This window comes from Lissotriton helveticus, chromosome 4_1, assembly GCF_964261635.1.
Source record: "Lissotriton helveticus chromosome 4_1, aLisHel1.1, whole genome shotgun sequence".
NCBI classification, from domain to species: Eukaryota; Metazoa; Chordata; class Amphibia; order Caudata; family Salamandridae; genus Lissotriton; species Lissotriton helveticus.
The window spans coordinates 835,472,692-835,490,035 of record NC_136063.1 but is presented as its reverse complement, the minus strand read 5'-3'; the positions used below and the strand labels follow the sequence as shown (position 1 = coordinate 835,490,035).

Here is a 17,344-nt window from a genome sequence, read left to right as displayed (position 1 = left end):
GCAGCGAAGGTGGGACGTAAGCTCCGGTATCGCCTAGCCAGGCACTCCCAAAGCACTGTGTGGGTTCAAGGCGCTGCTGGCATCTACCCTGCACTACCAGGCCCAAGGTCAGGCCTCCCTGACACCTGCAATCCAGTTAGTCTTTTGCTGGAGGTCCAGAGAGGTCGAGAGCTCAGCAAGAGCCACTGGGTCTCAGATTCTTCTCTGCCTTTCTTCATCCTCTCTGGTCCACGCTTGAGCGCAAGGACTGCGGGAGAGGGTCCCTCCGCGGACAAGACTGTCTCTTTGGCACTCTCTCCGTGGGCCGCTCTCTTTGGGCCGTGGTTCGCTGCCGGGTCAAGACCACTCTTCGCGCAGTCTGCTGCTTACCGGCAGTCTGGGCCTCCGCTCCAGCCTGAGCCGTTGAGTGCCGTATCTTCAGCATTAACTGGGCCAACGCTCCTGTCCGCCTGCAACCTCTGCGGCCCTCCACGCTTTTCCGACACACCACAGGCTGCTGAACTGCAGCGGCACGAGCCAGGACTCACTCGTTGCAGGGGCCTCCCAGGTCAGAGAGCTCCCCAGTGCCCTTGGGACCCTCTTCGACCTTCCAGTGGGTCCAAGCAGCAGGGCAGCTGACTGGCTCACCGAGGCCGGAGCGGAGGGTCCCAGAAGCATGTCTTCTCAGTCTGCCATCTTGGCCATGCCCCCTCTTTTTATGGTTTGAACAGATTTTTAATGAAGTTTCAAGCCAAATCTCTGTAAAGTAATACAGTAAACGTATGGTTTGGTTCGAGGCATGTGGGCTGCTGAATTCATATCTATAGCATAGATCGCCGCCTAGTGTTGGGTCCGGATGATTGCACATTGTTGTCCTGGAAGAGTCTTCGAAGTATCACGAGATAGGTGGCTCCTCCCCTGGACTACAGTGCGCATGGGCATCGACTCCATCCCCAGATTGTTTTTTTCCGCCATTGGGTTTGGATGTATATTCGACATCTCCAGTTCGGAATCGATATAAACTTTTCTAAAGGCCCGGAGGCCTTTGCTTCTAACGTCGGTATTGTTTGCGTTCGGTGCCCGGCCTTGTTCCGACTCAGTTTCCGAGTCGGACGTCTAGAGGAGTCGCGTGGCTCTACGGTGCTCAAGGCCCAGTCGACGCAGCAAGACTTTCACCGACATCATGGAACGGAGTCCGTTCAAGAAATGTCCCGTCTGCGGATCTCAGTACCCCTACATCGACGTCCACCCGGTGTGCAACAAGTGCCTGTCGCCGGACCACGACGAAGCCAACTGTATGGCTTGTTCCAGGTTTCGATCGAAGAAAACGATTTGACTTTGGCGCGTGGCGCGTCAGGAGGCCCTGCAGTCGGCACCGGCACCAGTGGACATCTTCGACAGAGAAGAAGCAGACGAACAAGAAGTTCACTTGCAGATTTCCCCTCCAGCGGAGGAGATCGACTACGAATACGACTCGGACGTCCAGGTGGTCGATGCAGAAGAAGTCGTCGACTAGGTAGGAGACGACAATGAGGCCTATGGGGCCACGGAAGATAGCTCATGTGAAGAGCTAAGCCCCGATCACACAATCGCTACGGCTCAGGTCGAGGGATCGCCACATGGCCTTACCCAAGACCTTCCACCCAAATCCACGGCCTCACCTACGGGCCCGGCTACGGACACTTCTGCGGAGCCGCCGTTAGTCAAACCGAAACTGAAACCTTCGGTGTCGACGACAACGAAAGTGATGGAGACGCCATCGAAGCAGAAGACGTCTGTCCCTCCGGCCGCCTCCTCGTCTTCCGATACGTCGGGGCAGCCGAAGAAGGCTGTCGACACGTGGAAGTCTACCAAGGGCGCCGAGCCGAAGTCGGTCGAGGGCGCGGAGTCAAAGTCAGTCAAGGGCGTCGAGTCAAAAACGACCAAGGGCGTCACACCAAAGACTGGAACACCACACACAGTGGTCAAGGCCCCTGACAAGAAAACGTCGGCGCCAAAGGCCGTCGACGCGACAGGGGGGCACAGCGCGCCAAAAAGGGCAGATCCTGTCCCTCGACCGGACAAGCACAAGGCATCGACGCTAGAGTCTTCACTTGCTGGTGGACCGAAAACGTCTTGTCGGGTCGACGAAACAGTCTGCTTCCTTTACGAAGCAGGTCTCGGACTCTCTACAACGCATCAAGGACAAGGCTTCCGCGGCCGCTCCGAAGGATGCTTCCGCACCAAAGCCGGCTGCTGCACCGCCGAAGTCTTCAATGCCACTCCTGTTTACGTTGCCGCCGAAGGTGGCACCGAAGGCCTTCGCACCACGCTCGGTCGCAGAGGCGCCCGTGCCAGTGTCTACAGCGTCGAAGCATTCTCAGCCGCTTGGGAGCTTAAAGCATCGACAACCCTCGGTGGAAGAGCAGTCGGAACACTTTATTGACGCCGACACCGGAAAACTTACCCTCTACAAGAGGAAAATCCCGGCAACGCAGCCTCTGGAGTCCTACACGATTCCTTTGAAGCGCAAAAAACCTGCTACAGACTCCCCAGTTCTAATGGAGCCGCTTGCTCCACGGACTCCCAAGAGTGGCTACACCCTCACCCACTTATTCAGAGGTGGAGGGTGGAGAAGGTGATGATGAGGAGTAGAACTTTCCTGCCAATACTGATCCCGAGGATCAGCAAGACTCATGGGCAGATGCAGGTGACCCAGTGGATCAGCATACTGCCCAGGACCCTCAGGTCTACAGTGTCAAGCCCTCTCCTACTGAGGATTCAGCTGCATTTAATGCTCTAATTGAGAGGGCGGCCAAAAACCACGACGTGGAACTCCACGCTGACCCTATCGAAGTGGACTTCCTCTTTGATACCTTTTCAACAGCAGAGAAGACTGTCAAGACTCTCCCCATGCTGAAAGGGGTTCTGAAGCATGCTGCAGACATTTTTAAGGAACCCACACGGGCCAGGGTGATCAACCCTAGGATTGAAAAGAAATATAAGCCGGCACCTGGCGACCCTACCTACATCAAGGGCCAGTTGCCATTGGACTCTCTGGTAGTTTCTAATGCCCGGAAGAGGGCGAACTCCCAGACCACTGGTGATGCTCCTCCCCCTGACAAGGAGTCTAAAGTGCTGGAGGCATCAGGGAAGAGGGTGGCGGCTCAAGCAGCCAATATCTGGCGTATTTCAAACACTCAAGCACTCCTAGCCAGATATGACAGGGCGCACTATGACACGCTAGAGACCCTGTTACAACATCTTCCAGACCAGTATAAAGAGGCAGCTGAGATGCTTATTCAGGAAGGGAAGCTTATCTCCAACGCTTCTATTAAATGTGCCCTGGACGTGGCGGACACCGCGGCCAGAGCCATTAACACCAGTGTCATGTTGAGACGTCAGGCCTGGCTCAGAATCTCTGAATTCAAGCCGGAGATGCAAACCACCATCCTCAATCAGCCAGTAAACCCAGATAGGTTATTTGGTCCAGAGGTGGATACCACCTTAGAAAAAATAAAGAAGGATACCGAGACTGCGAAGTCCATGGGGGCTCTCCAGTCCCTGCAGTTTCGAGCAGCACTTTTCGTCGCTCAGGCAATAGAGGTGTTTCCAGAGGCCAGATGTCCCAGCAAAGGCAATACAATAAAGGTGGGGCGCAGTCCTCTTACACCAAGCACAATAGAGGCGAATATCGGGGCAACAGCGCCAAGGGCAGAGGTCGCGGAAACAACAACTCCCGCTCCTCCGCCACCAACAAACAGTGACGCCCTGTCACTGCCCCCTGACCATACTACACCTGTCGGGGGGGAGACTCCAGCAGTTCCTCCCAGTCTGGAAATCCATCACCACAGACAGGTGGGTCAGGAAACTTATCCAGTTCGGTTATTGTCTGGAGTTCACCTCCACTCCACCCAACATGCCACCAAAACACCGTCCTATGTCCACAGAGCATTTGCACTTATTGCAGCAGGAGGTACTCGTCATGCTGCAAAAAGGGGCAATCGAGCTCGTGCCGGTGGAAGAAGAAGGCACGGGAGTGTACTCCCTGTACTTTTTAATCCCAAAGAAGGACGGGTCCCTCAGACCCATACTGGACCTCAGACCCCTAAACCAGTATATTCTCTCAGAACACTTTCATATGCTGACGCTGCAGCAAGTTCTTCCGTTGCTCAACCAGGGAGACTTCCTCGCAACCTTGGATCTCAAGGATGCATATTTTCACATTCCACTACATCCATCACACCGAAAATACCTCAGATTCACAATTCAGGGTCGGCATTATCAGTTCAAGGTCCTACCTTTCGGGGTGACCACGGCGCCCAGGGTGTTCACGAAATGCCTGGCGACAGTGGCTGCGCACCTCAGGAGGCAGAAGGTTCACGTTTACCCTTATCTGGACGACTGGCTTGTCCAAGCAAAGTCGGCCCTGCAGTGCGCCGCCAACATGTCCCACACCATTCACCTTCTTCACGATCTGGGATTCTCACTAAATTACCCAAAGTCGCACCTTCAGCCAGCCCATGTGCGGCAGTACCTGGGCGCGACTATAAATACTCTGGCAGCCACGGCTCAGCCAAATCCTATGAGGATCGACAGCATTCAGTCGCTCATCCAAAAGTTCAGACCGCAACACTCGCTTCCAGCAAGAGTGTTCATGCAGTTGATAGGCATGATGGCCTCCTGCATCTTCATAGTCCCGCACGCGAGGCTACATATAAGTCCGCTCCAAGAATGCTTGGCTAATCAGTGGACTCAGGCTCAAGGACAGTTGAACGACCTAGTGTTGGTGACCGGTCGGGCATACAACTCTCTGCATTGGTGGAATCCACACAACCTTTGCAAGGGCCGACCGTTCCAGGAGCCTGTGCCACAGATTACCCTAACCACGGACGCATCTCTCCAGGGATGGGGAGCTCATGTACTCCACTACACGGTGCAGGGACTATGGACAACGCAGCAAAAGAAGATGCACATCAACTACCTAGAACTGATGGCAATCTTCATGGCATTGAAGTCATTCAAAGTACATCTGTGCAACAAAGTCGTGTTGATCCGGACGGACAACATGACGGCCATGTACTACATTCAAAAGCAGGGAGGAACACACTCTCCACAGTTGTCTCATCTGGCTCAGGGCATGTGGAAGTGGGCCATTCAGAGGAACATCTTCCTCATGGCGGAACACCTCCCGGGCAAGGACAATCAGATGGTGGATCTGCTCAGCAGATACAGCCACCAAATGCACGAGTGGGAGATACACCCATCAGTACTCCGCCCGTACTTCCAGCAGTGGGGTCATCCAGAGATAGACCTGTTTGCCACAAAGGAAAACGCAAAATGCCAAAGCTTTGCCGCCAGGTTTCCCCACCCACAGTCGCAGGGCAATGCGATATGGATGAACTGGTCAGGCAGATTTGCGTACGCTTTTCCCCCAGCACCTCTCATACCGCTGGTGGCACGAAAGCTGAAGCAACACTCGATGTCACTCATCCTAGTTGCTCCAACGTGGGCACGCCAACCATGGTACACCACGTTTCTAGAACTACCCGTGGTAGCGCATCAAAGGCTGCACCTCACCCCCAGGCTTTTGACGCAGAACCGTGGTGACATTCAGCATCCAGATCCGCAACAGCTCAACCTGGCGATCTGGCTCCTGAAGTCTTAGTTTGGCTACCTTGACTTGCCTCCTGAATGCATGGATATCATACGGAGGCAAGAAAGCCCACCACCAGAGCTTGCTATGCAGCAAAATGGAAGCGGTTTGTCATTTACTGTACTGAACACAACATCAACCCGCTAGATGCATCCACTCCCAACATCATCTGCTATTTCTTACATCTTTACAAATGCAATCTAGCATATGCTTCCATCAGGATACACTTATCCGCCATAGCGGCTTATCTCCAAAACAGGCAGCGTCTCTCCGTTTTCAGAGTGCCTGCCATTAAAGCCTTCCTAGAAGGCCTGAAGCGGGTCATTCCTCCCAGGACCCCGCCAGCTCCTGTATGGAACCTCAATGTGGTCCTCACCAGGTTCATGGGCCCACCTTTTGAGCCTCTACATTCATGTGAGATTCAGTTCTTAACATGGAAAGGGGCTTTTCTCATAGCCATTACGTCTCTACGACGTGTTAGTGAGCTACAGGCGCTCACTGTACAAGAGCCTTTCATTCAAATTCACTCCAACAGGGTGGTGCTGCGCACTAACCCTAAATTTCTTCCTAAAGTGGTTTCGCAGTTCCATGTCAATCAGACCATTGAACTGCCCGCGTTCTTTCAAAACCCAGAGACAGTAGCTGAAAGAATGCTCCACACTCTTGATGTCAAACGAGCTTTGATGTACTACATCGATAGGACCAAAGAATTTAGGAAGACACAACAACTCTTTGTTGCCTTTTCAGCCCAGCACAAAGGTAACCCCATTTCCAAAGCAGGTATAGCCAGGTGGATCGTTAAGTGTATTCAGATTTGCTATCACAAGGCTAAGCGCACTTTAACGGTCCCCCCCCAGAGCCCACTCCACCCGCAAGTTGGGGGTCTCCATGGCTTTCCTTGGTAATATCCCTTTGGAAGATATTTGTAGAGCAGCCACATGGTCTACACCACACACATTTACTAAACACTACTGTGTAGATGTGCACTCCAAGCAGCTGTGGGGCAGGCTGTTCTTAAGACACTTTTTCAGACGTCTGCAGCTGGCACAGGCGGCCGCCGTTAATGGAGGGACTGCTATTTATTCTATGCTATAGATATGAATTCAGCAGCCCACATGCCTCGAACTGAATATGCTACTTACCAGTGTGCATCTGTTCTTGGCATGTAGGGCTGCTGACATTCATATCGCCCGCCCTCCTCCCCGGCGCCTGTAGCGGCTGCAGAATTTACACTTACTCTTAGCATGGTCATCGCTCACACTGTTACACTCCATCTTCGCCACAATGGCTAAAAACAATCTGGGGATGGAGTCGATGCCCATGCGCACTGTAGTCCAGGGGAGGAGCCACCTATCTCGTGATACTTCGAAGACTCTTCCAGGACAACAATGTGCAATCATCCGGACCCAACACTAGGCGGCGATCTATTCTATAGATATGAATGTCAGCAGCCCTACATGCCAAGAACAGATGCACACTGGTAAGTAGCATATTCATTTTCCCTTGTTTCAGTCTTTATGGGGCATCACCCTTACAAAATAAATCTGTACAAACGTAAATATGAGAATGAAGTTGACAGAGGGAGTCAAATCATAACTAACGTTTCAAACTGATTCAACTCTACAATTTAAAGATCTGTTGCTCTATTGCACACAACCTCAAAATGTGAATCTCCATACCCTATCTGATGCATGTGTACTCTGTCCTGCCCTCATCTCTCAATTGAGCCCTTGACTTCTCAGTTGAATTCCTTTTCTAGTTTAGGTATCCTTTCTTTGCATTAGGGTAATCCTGTGCCTCCTTTGAGAAAGGGAACACAAGTATTCCTCCCTTCTCAAACTGCCCACCCCTTATTTTTAATCCGTAGATTGGCAGGGAATCAAAACGAGGATTTCATTGCTTGCAAGATATATTTTTTTTTTAACTGGCTCTACCCACCCCCATTTTAGCCACCTGTGGGATATCTGGGAATATGTGCATCTTGGAAAAATCAAGCTGTAAAGTGTGCCGGATTCGGAAGGGGGTGGACCAATTGGGTAAGTATAAAAAAAGGTATACTACAGGACTTGGCACAGGTAAGTGCAAACATACTCCCAAATCAAGACTTCACAAGGAAATGCAGTTGTGATTGAATTTGCAATTGTTACAGGCGTGTATCTGCTTCAAAAACAGTTTAAATTACACAGTAATTACTTTTGAAATACTTTTAGATTACTTTTGAATTACATCGACTACTCGGGATGGTGTGCCTAGATACCACACTGTGGATCCCACAATTCAAGGTAAGACTTTTTTTGGTTTGCAGTATGGTTACTTTTCTTTAATACAAAAGTTCAGCTCGACAACATTTTTGGAACAAAACTCATAACATTGGTTCCTATTGGAGAAAAAGGATTAACGGTTCTCGGGTAAGTAAACAATTTACGAGTGTTAGTTTTGGGGGTTAGGACCAAGGTTCCTCAAGGTTTAGGTAGGCACTCAATTTGCACCACCAGCAGCACTGGGGTGGCTGGGTGAAGAATGCAGGGGGGCACATTTTAGCCAGTGGGGCTAAGGGGGTACTTTTGTTAGTGACTGTTTATGAGCAGGCCCCTTGGCTGGGGGCGCGAAGCTCCTGGGGTTAAGATCAGCACTGCAGCACCAACAGTCTGCATAGGGGCGGCTGGGTGCAGAGTGCTAAGGTGACGTCTGGGAACATGTGGATTTCAATGGAGCCCTCCGATTCGGCACAGGTGCTGCAGGCTTGAGCAGGGAGGCTTCCTGAAAGCGAACACAGGCTGGAGAGGTAAGTTGGGTTCTTGGGGGATGCCTGGACAACGTCTGTTGGGCCACCTGAGGCCGTGGGGTGCAGGGGTGCCTTTTGGCGTCTGGTTCTTCTTACAAGCTCTGGTGACGGTCGGGGTGCCCTTCAGGTTGAGGCTGCAGGCGTCTGCTTGAGGGAGGTCGGAGATCATCATATCCTGGGTCAGGTTCGCTAGGGAGACCTCTTCGCGGTGTTAGGTCATTCCAGCCGTGGGCGTCCGGTACAGAGTGGTGCTAAATCGCGGAGCCGCCAGGATCTGGATTCAATGGGCGAGTCTTTGTTGAGGAAATCCGGTGCTCACAGGAGACAGTCGTTAAGATGGGTAAAGGACAGGTCCTCCGGGCTCTGGAGTGCTGTAGACTGCTTGACACGCCGGGGTTCCTCTGTAGGCAGGTTGGAGTTGGGACAGGCCAGAAGGGCTGGGGCCAAAGCAGTTGGTGTCCTCTTCTTCCTAGGTTGGCACTGCTCTTCGGACCACCTCCTTACTTCCTCAAATATGAGTAGGCAAGGTTCGGTGTTGTTCCTAAATTGTACATTTAGGGGCGTTAAGGGGTGTTTAGGTCTGGACCAATGGGTACACCCCCTATTATGCCACCTTTCAGTGGGAGGGGGCATGAACCTCTTCCTAATTGTTTGGGTCCCCTAATCGCCAACATGGAGGGTACTGAGATGTGTGCTTCACCTCACCTCCCCCATCTGAGTGGTAGGGATGGCAAAGGGGGGCACACCTCTCCTCCTAGCTCGGGATTCCCACCGATTCTCCTGCCGAAAGTGGGAAACCTGTCTAGTGGTGGCAAATGGCAGACAGCCATTCAGGAACCAGACCAGGGCTAGTCGTTTTTCAGGGGGCATCTCCAAGACACCCTCTGGTTTTCATTTTAAATGAAGTCCCATACTGACATCAGTGTGGGTTTAATGTGCTGAGAAGTTTGCTACCAAACTTCCCAGTTTTCAGCTAAGCCATTATGTATACCTCAAATGCGACCTCTTCAGGTGCCAAAATATCTCTATCTGCGTAGTGCCAGAGGATTCCATACTGATCTCCTTTATTCTCTAGCCTTTACATTGACTTTCTTGGTGCTCTGTTCACAGATAATAGCATCAAGATTTAGCATGTTGGTTATTTGAAAGTGTCCTCCGCTCCAAACATCCCATGCTTCACACACTGTCTGCACCTCTTTGAGACCTAGATGTCCGACTCCTACCCGAAGCTCTACCCCACCAAGACAGAATTCCTGTTATTTGCCAAGGACAACCAGCAACAATCTAGTACAAACTGGACTTGACTGCTTTGATACCGGACTTTCATTAAATGGCAGATAGCTCTGATTCACCTTGGACACCCACCTCCTCCTCCAGGAGCACATCGTCAAGAAACAAATACTACCCGGTTCCAGCTTTTTCTTCTAGTGAAAGTGATACTGTCTTGCAGAAAGTGATTGCAGAAATACTGTTGAGGCCTTCTTACTTTTGGATTTGGATGGTGGTAATGCCTTGCTCCATGGACCCTCAGATTCCACATTGGTGCCCCCTTAAGTGCATACTATATGCAGAGGTATGTTTTTCCTGAACTGAAGAAAGATGATCACACCATCCCCATCGTAATGGATCTCATTTGGCTCCCCTTACTGGCCCATGCCATCTTCAAAACTTGTTGAATCACTTACAAAGACATATTGACCAACACCCCTGCTTACCTTGTAGTCCAGCTCATCATCTCTTGTGGCTCTTGCCAACCCGCGCAGGCACAACACCATTAACCTGAAGACAAAGAAGTATAAAGAATGAAAACCCAGACAACAGGCCTTTTATATCTTTGTAGCTAGGATCTGTAACTGCATTGCCATATCCATCAGGACTGTGTCGATACTGCTCCAGTTTAGGAATGAATTAAAATTGCATATTTTTAAAGAACACTACATTACAATGCAGTAACAGTTCACCTGTGCTTTCAGAACCCATATACTACTTTACCTTTTTGACCCTATGCTTGCATGTGACCTTTCACAGTACTGTGCTGCCTTTTCACTTGGTTAGTGCTATACAAATACCAAATATGTACATACATACTTGCCTGGTTGGTACAGCAGAGCCAGTGTAGCCTCTTATTAGAAATGCCAGGAAAGGTGGGTGTGCAGTGACACATTCTCAGCTTTTCTGCCTGCTGCAATTCTTAATTCATGAGTGTGTTGTCTTACAAAATGTATTTGGCTAGTTTTTTTAAGTGTACCTTTTTAAGTGATATGCAGAAGTTGAAGTTTTGAGCATAGTTATGAATCTGCTTAACTATCTCTTTCTAATTACAGATCTGTCCATTGGATTGTGTACGCTTCCATTGCCGAATAAAGGGGAAAAGGTATTTTTTGCACAGTACATTAATTGTTTTTTCAATTAAATATTGATATGATGCTCCTTTTTTCATGGTAATGCTTCTATTTGACATTGTATGGTTTTTCAATAATCTTATGCTTCATAATATTATCTTTGTGGAAAGGTTTGTGTCGACCATTTTTAGATTAACAATGTTGCCTCCTGAACTAATAAACACCTATCATTTTGCTTTTATAATGACAAAAAAGTCAAGAGTTGCTTATTACGCGCTTGAGCAGGTGCCTTAAACCGAAATATTTTTCTTAATGTGTTTGACTTATGTCCTGAGATTTGTGTGAATTAAGTAGTGACTGGACTGGCTCTCTTTGCAATAAGTAGCCAGTGCAAAGCACAAATTTAAGGATACAGATGCTTGACTTCAGCTTTCTTTCTGATGTGGCCAGCTTATTTAGTGTTTTGTATATGGATTGGTGAAGGTTTCCTGTAGGCGCTCTGGAAATATGTATCGATTCCTGTAGAGGACTTTTTTTTACCGTGGCCATTGGAATAGGCTCTGCTTCTGGGCGTGGGCAGTAAAGCATATATAATAAATAGTAGATGATTAGCCTGATCATGTCTGGGGTTTTGCCATTTGATAGTGACATCTACCAGCAGTTCCTTACCTTTGAACATCCAGGCATCGTGCTGAAGCCGGACGATTTTTCTTAGCAGTACCCCTGCGCGCTAGTAGGTGGCGTCTGCTGACTCCGCGTTATGTCATTGTCGTTGTTTGACATCAGATTCGTCCATGTAACTGCCACTGTGGCGCACTGACATCAGTTCATTCCTTTCCGCGCCAGCCAGCGCAGATCCTTCAAAGAAAGCATACCCCCTGTAATTTTTTGACAGACTTTTTCTCAACTTTGTCAACTCCTCCTTTTGGTGTGCTAGTGATGTCTAGCAAGAAGACTTTGGGTTCAAGTCATGCTGCGCCGGTCACTGGGCCATGTCGGTCATGTACCCCCCTTATTGTGTCCCTGGTTCCTGGACCACGACATGAAGTCATGCTCCAATTGCTGGGCCATGGCGCCAAAGACTTTGAGGGAGCGGTCCCTATAGCTGATTGCGGCCTGGCGTCCAGCACCATGGAGGTCGCCCAAGTCAGGTAAGAGGCACCACAAAAAGCACAATAAGTCGAAGCGTGCTTCGACTTTCCCCGTCTGTCACGCAACTGAGGAACCTCTGTGTTCAAAGTCCACTCCGCGGAGCAAGTACCTGGGTCAACTCAACGTTTCTCTCCCTTTCTGGGGGCGTGAGCGATCCCCGCCCAACTTCGAGTATTATGACGTAATGTGCGCCATATTTGGGCGGCCTGACCCTGCCGGTGCACCGTCAGGCTCAGATGATGGAGTCCCCGTATGTTCCGTGCCTTCGGCTCCGGCATCATGGCCTCCTACTGGACCCAGTAAGGGGTCAGGGCCGGTGCCGGTCGCACTTCTGCAGCGACCTTTCCAGACTGCGGGTCTGCTGTTGAGGTGCTCTGCGGTGCCTCGGCAATCCTCATTCCTGACTACACTGAGCTGGTCGGGCAGCCACCGGAGCTGTACAGCTCCATGCTGTTCAAACTCCACTATTCTGAAGGGTTAGGAATGGATGAGGAGGATTGGGAGGGGGAGCAGAATCCCATAGAAATCCTGCAACTTCAAAACATGGATTAGTATGAGGAAGTGGGTGACGCCAGCAGCCTGGACACCTCCCAAGATTCTGGCATGTTGTTTTCCCCTAACCTTGTTACAGAGGGGGCATCATTTGCTATGGTGGTGCATAGGGCTGCGCATGTCTAGAACCTGCATCTCCTTATGGTAGCAGGAGTCAAGACTAACGTCTTGACAGAGGTCCTGCAGTGTTGTTTCTAGTTGGAACCATTGCTGCCTTTCAATGATGCCTTGATGGATGTTCTTCTGGGCACCTGGTCCAAGCCCGGCATAGGGGCTCCTGTGAAAAGAAAGTTTGCCCACTGCCATTGCCCTGCTCCGACCGACCCAGTTTTTCTCACTGCTCACTCCGCCCCACAAAGCTTGTGATAAAAGCTTCCACTTCCTGTGGTGCGTTCCCTTACACACCACTCTACAGGGAATCCAAGAGACTGAAAAGCTTTAGGAAGAAAATGTTCTCTTCGCCAGTCAAGCGTTGCGGTTGATGAATTCAGCATGCCTTTTGGGCCATTATTCCCATTCGATATGGGACACAGTTGTGCATGTGCTGCCCAGAGTCTCGGAAGAGAGATGTATTCTACTCGTTCAAGCTTTTTCAGATGGGACGGATGTGCGAAGTTCGTCCATCCCATGTAGCGTGGACACAACAGACTCGCTGGGGAGAAGGATTTCCACGACGGTGGCCGAACGTTACTGTGCCTGGCTGAGAACGTCTGTTTTTTATGGGAATGCCCAAGCTAATCTTATGGCAATGTCCTTTAATGGCTCTCGTTTCTTCAGAGGCAAGGCAGATGCCGTACTTGAGTGTTTCAAGGACTCACGGGCTACAGCCAAGTCTTCGGGCCTCACCACTACACACCGGCCTGTCTGCTTTTTGCTCCTTACCTGGCTACAGAAGGGGCTACCAACCGTGCCAACTGTTTTCTGGCCAGAGGTCCCCCATAAGTTCAGTAACCTTTGCGGGACAGTGGACGTGGTTCTCCCCGACCACAAGGATTGGGAGACCAGAAGTCTGGCCAAGCCACAATTCCCTTCTCCACCGTAAAACCCTCCTAGTCTGAACCCCCAGGATCATTCGCGACCAGTTGGTGACAGAATACGCGATCATATTCACAGCTGGCGATACATCACCTCAGACAGGTGGGTGTTGCAAATAGTCCGAAGGAGCTACTCCCACCCCTTGGAGACTACCCCCCAATCCGTGCCTTCAGTGTGCGATCGGCTGACAGAGGATCACCTCACCTCACTTCACGAGGAAGTCAAAACTCTCTTGGCCAAGCGAGCTATAGAGAGGGTTCCCGGGTCAGAAATAGGCTGTGGTTGTTCCCGCTATTTTCTGGTCCCAAATAAGGAAGCTATCCTCGACCTCAGAGCCCTCCAATTAGTTCCTCAAAAATGAGAAGTTCAAGATGCTCACCCTGGCTCAGGTCCTGTCTTCCCTGGCGAATAGATGATAGGGCTGGACGTGCAGGATGCCTATTTTCATATCCCCGATTTCGCTACCTGCGGTTTATGGTGGGCCAGGAGCACTTTCGGTTTGCCGTGCTCCCCTTTGGCATCACCAGTCCCCTTCGGGTGTTAACAAAGGTGAAGGCAGTGGTCAAAGCCCATCTGCAGGGATCAGGGCTTCCAGTCTTCCTCTGTCCCTGACTGGTTGTTGAAGGCTGGCTCGTCCCATGCAGTCGCCTCCCACCTCCAGAGTACAGCGAACCTCCTCATTCGCTGTGGTTCACTATCAACATGCCAAAGTCACACCTTAGCAGTGTTCCCTTCAGGGTGCGTGCATGCGCACCCGCGCACCTCTGTGACCACCAGCGCACATTGTCCTGTGTGAAGCGCGCACACAGGACATCCCGCTAGAACGTTTCGCCGCTGCATTTAAATGCGAGCGGCTTTAAAAACGATCATTTTCTGTTTTGGGAAGCGGTGTTAACATGGTGCAAGACTAGAGCAGGGAAAACGCGAGGTCACGGCAGGTGAGTGTATTTTTGTATGCAGATTAAGAGCCTCTGCAGGCATTCAGCAGCAAGTTGCCCCTGCACTTGCTGCATTTATTTTCTTAATGGAGCACGGCTGCGGGCTGTTTGTGGGCCTTTGTGGAAATAATCATGTTAATCACAGGGCATGACTGCTGCAATTAATAGGAATACTTTCACAAATGCCCACAATCAGCCCGCAGTTGAGAAAAGAAATGCATCAAGTCCAAAAGCCCAGCGTGTGTTTTACATGTTGTGCTTTTGGACTTGATGCTGTTGGCATTTGGCATCAGGTGTGCAACGCCCTTGGGCTTGAAGGGCTTCAAAGTTATCATGCATTATTAAATTGATCCATCATCTCTGCCTGGCCGCCGGGTAGTTAATTTCCAGTAGCTGGAAAGCCGAGCCCTACACTTGCAGTGACAGAGCTGAGGATCCCTGCAGCCAATAAAGTGACATTTTAAGCCTACAATATTCATTAGCCTGAGCTGTTGTGCACCACAAGGCTGAATATTTGTGATAGGATAACAGCTAGTGACGTGATGCATATTACAGGGCAGTCAGCCTACTGCAGGATCTGTGGCCCTCATGAGAAATGACGATTGTAGCTATCAGAGAAGCGCAGGTGCATTGAGGGAATCGGACAGACATTCCGACCAAAGTAAGATGATTTCTGAGATAGAATGCGTATACGGGTGTAAACTGGGTCACTTTAAACTTTGTGAAAGTGACCTAGTGGCTCCTTCCTGACAGCGTGGAGGGAGGCCTGCCTAACTTTGGGTGACGCTGAACTCTTCACCATAAAGCAGGTGGAAAGCTGCGACCGACAGCATTAGCTCCAGGTTTATTATTTGCCCATGCTTGTCCTGTCCACTTTTGTCTCTGTGGCTCATTGAATGGATGCCAAACTACCCCTGCGACCTGCCTCATTACCATGAAGTTATTCATCAGCATCGGATGCACACAGACCGTGTGCAACAGGCTGCTGGCGCTGAAAAGTGATCTAAGGGAAACCATACTTTTCTCCTGTTTCCCCTCACTGCGCAGCAGGTTTCCTGCACATCTAGCCTCCGGATCACAAACATGCAGTCACAGTAGGAGTTGAGGGTACGGGTCAGACAAAGATAACATTAAAAAAAATAGTAGAGGAAAGGAGAAACGAGGTGACAGAGTTGGAAAGAAATTAGAGGAGGGAAAGGCATTTAGGAAGGAGATAAAAAGTTGCACAGAACAGCATGCCAAGAGAGGAGATAACTGGGAGAAAGGGTTAGGGGTAGGGAGAGGCAGGAGAGAAGAGGGTGGAAAGAATGCAGGGCAAGAGATAGAAGTCTACAAAGAGAGGAGAGCGAGAAGAGGGAGGCTAAAGAAACCGATCAAAAAGGAACAAAGGCCTAAATCTATGAGCCTACTGCTCTAAACCAGTGGGTAGGACTCACAGACTGCTGCGAGGGAGGACAGAAAGAGCTGAGAGGATGAGGATGAGGAGGAAAGAGGCTGGAAACAGAGTAATGGGAAGGAGAGATATGAAGATGAGGCTAGAGAAAGAGAGAGGAAAAGATGACTGAGACGAAAAGAGGGACGATGCAACAAGAGTGATGGAGAGAGATAATACATTCTGGAGACTGGTAGAATGATGTGAGTTACCAGCTTGAAATGTACTACGACTGAAAACTGCTGATCTACCTCACCCCAGTAAGCGGGGGGGGGGGGGTAAAGGGTGGTAGGGATAGCACCACTCGCAATGTGTCTGCTTCTGATTTACATCAGTTTCTTACCATTACCTGTGTTAAAAATTTCACTTCAGCATCTGACATGTCGTAACTGGTCAGTCATCACAGAGCCTTACGCTAAGTCACAGTTCTCCAGGGCCCATCTCTGTTTTCTCCCAATGACCCCTCTCCCCAACCCTTTCCTATCACCTAAAACTTAATTTATTTATTTTATTTATTTATTCCATGTCAAATTGAACAGCAGAAATTAATGTTAATTATTGAAAGTTATAGAAACATGACAGTGCAACTCAACACATCACGGCTGGTTATTACTCAAAGGCTGAAACGTGCTAGTGTAGTTTATCCAGTCTTCCTAACCATTGCTCATAGACCATAAACTTTATCAGCCAGCGTTTAAAGTGAAACTAGAACTCCCATAATGCAATATAATGTTGGCTAAAAAGCCAATCCTAACAGCACACATGATGGGGCAGATGCAATTTCTGTCAGTTCTATTGTAAAACAACTCCTTATGGTCCTATGGTTGCAGCTTTACCTCACAATAAGCATGTTAGAAAAAAGGAATTAGGTCAGTAACCTTGCATAATCATTCTGGAGAATTGTGACAGCTTTAAGTTAAGAAATTGGATAATTCATGGAATGCATCTAATAGGCATAATTGTTTGACTGTCACACTAAAGTGTCACTCAAAGAGAATGAAATGACATATAAGAACACTGAAATTTGTAAATGCCAATCTCAAAACTTGGCAAGTATGTGCAGTTTGTATTTATACATACTGCACTACCACGTGTTTAGAGTGGAACAACTCCGGGTTTTGCGCTGGCGCTTCTCAGCATTTTTTTTACCTTATTGCAATAGCAACTGATTATGCCTTAGACTAAGTGACAGCATAATCTTCTAGTTGCACTTGCTATGCTATAATTAGCTTTTTAGGCTAGCGCGCAGGTCTTGAATGATCATATCAATGAGATCTTTTGAGCAGCAGCAGTGCCTGCCTGCCCTCTTACACTGAGAATTGCAGTCACAGTCGGTCTATGGTTAGTGTCCTTACCTCAGTTTTCAGGTGCTTTGCAGTAGTTTTAAGCTCTTAATAGAGTTTCTCATTGCTCAAATGGGTGTAATTTCTGATATTAATGTTTGCCTGTTCTTCATTGCTTTATTTTGCTCCTGAGAAGGTTTTTCTCATAGTC

At 49.5% G+C, this 17,344-nt stretch overlaps 1 protein-coding gene across 2 annotated transcripts in view; it reads left to right on the top strand.

The window, feature by feature from the left end:
- The window catches only part of CEP192 (centrosomal protein 192), a 2,224,848-nt gene that overhangs the window by 128,329 nt on the left and 2,079,175 nt on the right, over positions 1-17,344 (top strand). For both annotated transcript variants that reach the window (XM_078687485.1, XM_078687486.1), the window contains exon 5: positions 10,724-10,773. In XM_078687485.1, coding sequence (XP_078543611.1) covers positions 10,724-10,773 — 50 coding nt within the window. The remainder of the gene's footprint in view (positions 1-10,723; positions 10,774-17,344) is intronic.